Here is an 8,286-nt window from a genome sequence, read left to right on the forward strand (position 1 = left end):
GCAGCATCAACAGTGATGCGGGCGTTGCATCGGACTGTCCTGGTGAAGAAGGAGCTCAAGAATAAAATCGTGGATACAAGCGGCTGAAATGAGTTTCCTCCGACGAGCCTTAGAGATAGTGTCAGGAGCTCAGACACCGGGGGGAGGCTCGGAGTAGAGCCGCTGCTCCTCCGCATCGAAAGGAGTCAGCTGAGGTGGTTCGGGCATCTGGTCAGGATGCCTCTTGGACGCCTCCCTCTGGAGGTGTTCAGGCACGTCCAACTGGAAGGAGACCCCGGGGTAGATCCAGAAAACACTGGAGGGATTATATATCCCTTCTGGCCTGGGAACGCCTTGGAATCTCCCAGGAGGAGCTGACAAATGTTGCTGGGGAGAAGGATGTCTGGGTCACATTGCTTAGCCTGATGCCACCGGGACCCGGCCCCGGATAAGCGACAGAAAATGGATGGATGGATGGATGGATGGGTGGATGGGTGGATGGATGGATAATAGTAGACTATTTGCCTACTCACACTGCTGTCTTAATGTGATTCACTCTTACTGCATTTTATCATACATTTTTACATAAATCATTTTTGAATTATTTTATGTTTTCTCCTTCATTTTTGTCAGGAGATATTTTGAATCTTTCTGAGTAAATATTTTAGTTTTTGATCACGTCGACTGTTATATAATATATATTTCTACCTGACAATGTCATCATTATTACCATGCTTTACAATTGAATAAACTCAGATCCTATTCATCTTAGACCTTTGTCTGTTTTAAATAGAATAGAAACTGTTGTTTCCTGGTAATGTCATGAAAGGCTTGAATTCACTATAAATTCATTCACTCAAATTGCACAATCTCTGACTTGATGTGAAACAAAAAGAGGAACCTTAAGTTGCTCTGAAATAACACAGCTTTTCTATCACAGTGCAGCACAACAGCACAAGACTTGACAGACATTCAAGGTATCACTACTTTCAATATTTTTGGGTAACTTTTGCACTTTAATGTTCTTCTTATTTTTTACACTTTTTTAGTAATTACATTGTGAGGGATCAGAAGTTTTAACGACATTTGGTTTTAGTTTTGTGTTCATGTTTCCCAGATCATCTACAATGACGAACAACAGCACAACCCTCTATGAATACTACTACGACTTTGATGATGTGGAACATTCTTGTGATGATCCCGTGGACTTTTCAACCATCAGTGCTGCCTTCTTCATTGTGATCTTCATCATCAGTATCACAGGCAATAGTCTACTCTTATTTGTTCTTGTCCGCCGTGGGAACCTGAAAAATGCCACAAATCTGTTCATCCTGAACCTGACCTGCTCAAATTTGGTCTTCGCTGTCAACCTTCCGTTCTGGGCTGTCGAGCTCCTGCACCACTGGGTGTTTGGTGACCTTGGCTGCAAATTGCTGAGTGCAGCTGACTTTGTTGGTTTTTACAGCAGCGTTATTTTACTGACTGCCGTTACTGTGGATCATTTCATAACAGTGGTGTTGAACAAGTGGCCGAGCAAACTTGTAAGGGTGAGGTGTGCAGCGGGTTTCTGTGCAACCGCTTGGATCATCAGCATCGTTGCATCCCTGCATATTGCTATCAAGATGAAGGAAACCACAAATGAAGATGGTGAATTAATTTGTGGCACTGATGATCCTGATGCTAAGCTGATCTATCTTCTCCAAATGTCACTGCTTTTCTTCCTCCCACTTGTCATCATTATATTTTGTTATTATGCCATCCTCAAAACAGTTCTGCAGTTTTCAAACAGAAAAAAGAACAGGACTGTGGTCATGGTGTTATGCATTGTTGCAGCCTTCTTCATCTGCTGGGGACCTTACACTATGTTTAGTTTATTTTTAACTTTTCACGTACCTGACAACTGTTATGTATGGGAAAGCTGGCATATCGCCTCTAATATTTGTCTTATACTTGCATTGTCTCACTGCTGTGTGAACCCTCTATTCTATATGCTCTCACAAAACATGCGAAGGCATCTGTTGCATTTTTTACACTGTGATAATGTCAGGAACATGGAGAGAGCTACTAGCAGTTCAGATGTTACATCACAAGCTTCTTTAGTTATGGTGGATTTAGAATCCAAATAGACATTCACGTTTGAAAGAAAACACGTATTAAATCTGTAAATGCTTTTCTGTGATAAAGTTTGTATTTCATTTTAGCCATGTTTTCCTTTCTAAGTCTAATTTTTTTAATCAGATTTTTCTTTTATGTGCAAAGTAAATGGTGAATATATGTTTAAAAAGCTAAGCATGTCACTGTGTATGATTATGAATGGAAATGCTTTCAATGCTGCATTTGCCAGCCTTTTTGAATGACTATTGCCGTGCTGTTACATACGTTTGAATAAAATTTAGTGTAGTTGCTCTCTCTTATTTTTTTTCTTCTTCACTTCTTCATTTTAAATTATTCAGTCAAAGTGTTTTTCTCTGGGAAAAACCTAGACTTAGTAGAACTGGTCATATCAGATTAACAAAACAAATTGAAGTAATATTGCTGAGACAAACAGCAAGCTCTACCTCTAATCACACTGCATGCAGGGTAAACTTCACTGAATGAACACATATTTATTCATTCATTTTAGGAAGTTATGTGAAAAATGAATAAAAAAATGATAATGATAATGATAAAATCATATGATAATTTGGTATTAAATATTTAATCAAATTTTGAGATTAGAAATTGAAACATGAAATGAAAGTTTGAAATGGAAAAAAAATGTTCTCTCTTTTTTTTAAAGCTGCAACCAGCATCTAGAACCAAGTCATTGCTTGTGCAACAGCACACACATAGTGGGCGCTGTTGCCTTTCATATACGCTGCATTCTCACACAAACCTACAATAGCAATTGCGAATATTAAAACAACAGGATAGTGTCTGGACTACGGCAGTAAATATGGTAGTAAAAAGATTCTTCAGTATAATACTATTCAAGTGATTTATTATTTACAACAAAAAATAAATAAAAATTTAAATAGTACTAAATAAAAAGATAAATTAACCTGGGCAAGGCAGCTTTGATGTAATTTTGACAAAGGAGCAGTGTTTTTGGTTTTGACAAATGAAAAATTTAGTTTGAAATGGTACATTATCATCTCCAGAAAATTCCATTTATATCTTCATATACTTTTTATACTTCTCAGCTAAGTGAGCTACGGTGACACTGCAGAGTTACTCAACTTCCCCTCCAAACAAAAAACTACATACCATCAGTACACATTCTTATTTGTTGCATATCAGCGTGCTCAAATATAATTTCATTGAAACTAGAATTCATACAACACGAGCAATACATTAAGCTGTGCACTACATACCACCTCTATGCAAGCATGTAATATCTCCAGACAGCTTCTCATGAATTACATGTTTGTTTGTTTTTTCCACAAAAGGAAAATGTGGCAACACCAGGTTTTCTTTTCTTTTAACTTTTTTAAATTTTTAAATTTTTAAATTTTTAAATTATTTTTTTTTATTTTATTTTATTTTATTTTTTTTTTTACAAATGCTTAACACTGACCTGACTCCCTCTGCAGTGAGCTTATTTCAGAGTATCTGCTACACAGATTTCAACTGTCTTCTGCAGCACCTTAGGGTGGTTCTTATGACAGGCCTTAAGTAAGACTTAAGGTCTGTGCTGCAGGGGGGTGCACCAACACTCAATATAATACATCCATGCCTTATAGCACTGGTTCCCAAACTGAGTATCCTGATCCCCACTAGGAGTCGCCAAAGCTTAAGGGGTCACAAGAACCTCTTGATTTTAAATGGGAGAAAACTTTAAAAATATATATATTTCAGGTTTTTATTCATTTACTGTGACATGAAAACAACTGAAAGTAATTGCTTTAAAAAAATAAACATTAAGAAGGCTATGTATAATTTTCTAAAAATTATATTAATATAGAATTGCATAAAATGTCAAAAAAAATATAAAGAAAAAATCATCCGTAATGCATTGCAATATTCACACATTTCACAACTACCGTTTTAACACAAACTTCATGCTGGTATTAATTACATTAATTGGCTTCATTCTACAGTTATGAAATGTTCTACACTGTTATTATTATGCATTTAATATAATATGAAAGATAGATAAAATACGTCAGTAGGTCAGGGGTCTTCAGTTTAATGGTTATATATTGTAAAGGCCCCTCAAGGACAAAGGTTGGGGACCATGCCTCATAGATGATAGATGTATTTTAAGAAACGTTGTGGACTTTATTGCCAGATGATTTAAGTTGATGTGGAATATTTATCTTTCAAGATTAAAATTTTTTCTCAAAATTTCTATAGGCCTATTGTATTATTTTACAATATTTATCATCTATATGTTTCTATCTTTGTGATTAATTCTGTTTACAGTTTCTCCAATAATCCCTGTACTGCTTAGTATTATATGTATTCTATTGTATATTACTTTTTTTTTATTACATTGTTTTTATTTTATTTTATTTTTTATTTTTTTAATTAAACATTAACAATATATACAAACAAATCTGTTTCTGCCAGGGAAACAATCACATGAAGTATTTTTTAAAAATACATTTTGTTTTCATTGCCTTTTTGTTTTTAATATGCTTAATTGTGGTGCTCTATTGTACACTACTGTTGTTAATATTAAAAATGAAAAAACAACGACTTCCGGTCCACACCACCCGGGAAGTTTTTATTTTTTATGCACTTCCGGGTTGGCTGTCATGGCGGCATCCTGAACGACCCGACACATTTGTACCAAGAGACAAACTAAAACAAACAAACAGAGCAGTGTGTGTCTCACTGAACTGCAGCCATGAAGTTCAAAGACGTGTCCAAGTGGAACACCAGAATGTCTGCAGTGTACGCTGCTGGGGTCTGGACCATGCTATGTTCTTACGCTTTCTATAGTTATACAGGCCGTTATGATAAGACAGGTGAGTGACTATACACACACACACACACACACACACACACACACACACACACACACACACACACACACACACACACACACACACACACACACACACCCTCGTCACACACTCACAGTCACCGTTGTAAATTTATTGTAGTATTATTGCTCGTTGTAGTAACAGTGTGTAGCTAGCTGTAGTTGTTAGCTATTTTCTGTTCTAGTATGTGTTAAACTAGCCTTCCTGTTACTATAGGTGTTACAGTTGATTCTGTTAACCCACATAACTACTGCCGCTGTCATCATCCATAACTGTTACCAATTATCACTGATAGTGTCTCAAGCAGAGAACAGTAGTTTACATGTAATCCAGTACTGTGCTTTGGTAGGTTTTAGGTACTTGTATTTGCTGTTACTTTATACTTTAACTTCACTTCACAGTGTCAGTGGGGATAAAGGATCTGTTGCACCAGAGATACAGATAAAAACAAAAACTGCTTCTATAAGTAATGCATTGTATGACAGTACATTAAACTACTCAACAATATCCCTCCTCTATTTTTCTTCCTGAGGGTTCTTCCATTTTTCCCTGTTAAAGGATTTTTAGGGAGTTTTTGCTTATTTCAATTGCAAATTTGTGATTTGTGATATTGTGTTATACAAAAGAAACTGACTATTATACAGTTAGTACTTAGTAAATACAGTTACTCACCAGCTACAACATAGAAATGTTGCTTACATCTAGTCCTGTCACAATACTTACATTATCAACTTATCATACAATAACGTAATTATCAACACCATCATGTCTATATATGGACTTCACATTAGCAGCTAAGAGGCTATTCATGTCACATTGGCTAAACATGTAGGGTCTTCCATTCCTCACTGTGTACGTCCTGAGTGGAGACTGTAGAAGAATTAAAGTTAAATAACTCTGTCCCCAACCATAATGGCAGTCTGTGCCCACTCTCCAATCCCACCCCTGCCCCCCTTGCATTATCATGCTATTATATTATCATTATATCAGTGGTATTAAATTAGTAATTTAAGTAAATGTGTAAAGTTGTAAAGTATATGTTCTTATTGATTTGTGTTACCCATAACCTGAACATGACCTCAGCTTTAATAACAAATATAGAGGACACTCTTTAAAATGGAAACAGTCTCAAGAAAAAGTATTTTTGACAATATTAACATTTTTTTGAGAATGTATGTATCAATCAATCAATCAATCAATCAATCAATCTTTATTTGTATAGCGCCAAATCCCAAAAAGAGTCATCTCAAGGTACTTTACACATAGAGCAAGTTCTTAACCGTACTCTTCAGGTTTTAATTTTAAAGAGACCCAACATCCCCACATGAGCCAGCACTTGGCGACAGTGGCAAGAAAAAGCTCCCTTTTAACAGGAAGAAACTTCAGGCAGAACCACGCTCAAAGTGGGCGGCCATCTGCCTCGACCGGTTGGGGTAGAGAGGAGAGAGAGGAACACTGGAGAGAGAAGCACATTGAAAATCAACATTGAAGCTAGAAGGTCCGGGACTGGAATCTGTCATCCCGACGTCTACAGGCCCAGATTACCTGTGAGACGAGAAAGCACAGACAACTCTGGGGAAGAAGTTTAGGTTATTGAATTTATTAGTGGTACATCAATGTTAATGGATATAGATGGATGGATAGAGAGAGAGAGAGAGAGGAGCTCAGTGCATCATGGGAGTCCCCCGGCAGTCTAAGCCTATAGCAGCATAAACTAGGAGCTGGTCCAGGACAAGCCTGGCCTGCCCTAACTATGTAGCAAAATATCTCATTCCAAATTGAAATATCTGAGGATTTGTGAAGATTAAACCTGTCAAATGAAATGATAATAGTTAACCAGAAGTAGATGATGACCATACAGTTCCAGGGTTTGCTGTATTTTCTTTTACACTAAATGAAAAAGAAACTAATCCTGTCACATTCATTTCAACTTGGTTCTATTCAACCTAGTTAACATCGGTATCATATCATCAGTAACTGATAACAAATCTCTCTTTTCTTTCCCCGTCCAACCCAGTGAAAGAAGAAGTGGAACCAGAGCCCGAGAATCCAAATCAGTTCGTCTATGAGTCCACTCACAGCAAAACCATCATCGTCTACAAAGAAAACTTTGTCCCATACACTACGAGGATCTACAATTTCGTCAAATCCTTCAGCAGTGGACCTGAGAGTGGAGGCAGTGAAAAATAGCTGCGGAATAAAGAGGAGGATGGACACTCTGGACTTGTGAAGAGCGAATGTTTATAATGCACTATGAATTGATGCGTTTGTGTGAGGACATTATCATGAGTTGTAGAGGAAATTCCAGCTGTGTGGTTCAGAGAGGGCTGCCACTTGTGCTCGGATGCTAGAGGGCTGTCACAGGCCAATTTTTATTTTTATGAAACTGTCAATAATATTCAAAGTATCCCTGTCAGTGTCATCCACACTGTTATCTACTGTAAGACGTTGCCAAATCCACAACAAATGCTGAAATAAACTTATTTAAACATGCTGTGTTTAAACAGTAAGATTCCATTTAAATTCATGACTACAGCAGATGTTTAAAGGGCCAGAAGGTTGAATTAATCTATTCATTATGTTTAAGGCATACTTTTGTGAAATGTCTAACTGAATAACATCTGAAACTTTTGACACCGTGTGAGATATTATATCAATTATGTGGACATTTTTGAAGCCTTAAATTGTGGTGTATCATATTACATTATAACTTGTTTTCTTCTCCAAAAATCTCAATTGGCCTTTAGTGGATGACCGGTCATAGCAGGAAAAGCACAGATGTTACTAATAACAATGGCTCTGTTCTATTCAAGTGAACCATGACAGTGAGCGGTGAGCAAATATTACAAACATCTTTCAGTATTATGCCGAACAATGCAACCACAAAGTCCAGCCTCAGAATGTACAACAGGATTGAGTTTGCATAAAAACAACAAAAAAGAGGTTTCAATGAAAACTGAACATTGCACTTAAAGTTGTATGCATTAACTTTACTTTACTGGTAACCCAGTGCAAGCATCTATGATTTTTATTTTGAAGGGTTGCTCTGAAGTGGTAAGAAATAAATGGAGCAAGTATTTGGATCCTTAAGCAACTTTTGAATGCAGTACTTTTACTTGTAATGGAATATTTTTTTTTACATACTTTTAAAAGTATGCATGTAATATAAGTAAAACTACTCAAATTACAAAAGTTAAAGTGCTCACTATGTGGGCAAAATGGCCTGCCTGAAATTGTATTATTATATATTATTGAAATACTATCAGAATATTATGTTGTTGCATTAACAAATTGAATTTAGTCTATAACAATACACTTTATGTTATATACTCAGTGC

The 8,286-nt window shown here is 36.5% G+C and overlaps 2 protein-coding genes across 2 annotated transcripts; both read left to right on the plus strand.

The window, feature by feature from the left end:
• Positions 1 to 1,106: 1,106 nt before the first annotated feature.
• LOC134000621 (chemokine XC receptor 1-like) lies at positions 1,107 to 2,105 on the plus strand. The gene has a single exon (XM_062440028.1). The coding sequence runs from the start codon at positions 1,107 to 1,109 to the stop codon at positions 2,103 to 2,105; it is 999 nt and encodes a 332-aa protein (XP_062296012.1).
• A 2,615-nt stretch (positions 2,106 to 4,720) lies between these two features.
• On the plus strand, positions 4,721 to 7,461 carry LOC133994930 (small integral membrane protein 26-like). Its single transcript, XM_062434178.1, has 2 exons — positions 4,721 to 4,931; positions 6,967 to 7,461. The coding sequence occupies exons 1-2, from the start codon at positions 4,811 to 4,813 to the stop codon at positions 7,137 to 7,139; spliced, it is 294 nt and encodes a 97-aa protein (XP_062290162.1). The 5' UTR covers positions 4,721 to 4,810; the 3' UTR covers positions 7,140 to 7,461.
• The last annotated feature ends 825 nt before the right edge of the window (positions 7,462 to 8,286 follow it).

This window comes from Scomber scombrus, chromosome 2 (assembly GCF_963691925.1).
Source record: "Scomber scombrus chromosome 2, fScoSco1.1, whole genome shotgun sequence".
In the NCBI taxonomy this organism is placed as follows: Eukaryota; Metazoa; Chordata; class Actinopteri; order Scombriformes; family Scombridae; genus Scomber; species Scomber scombrus.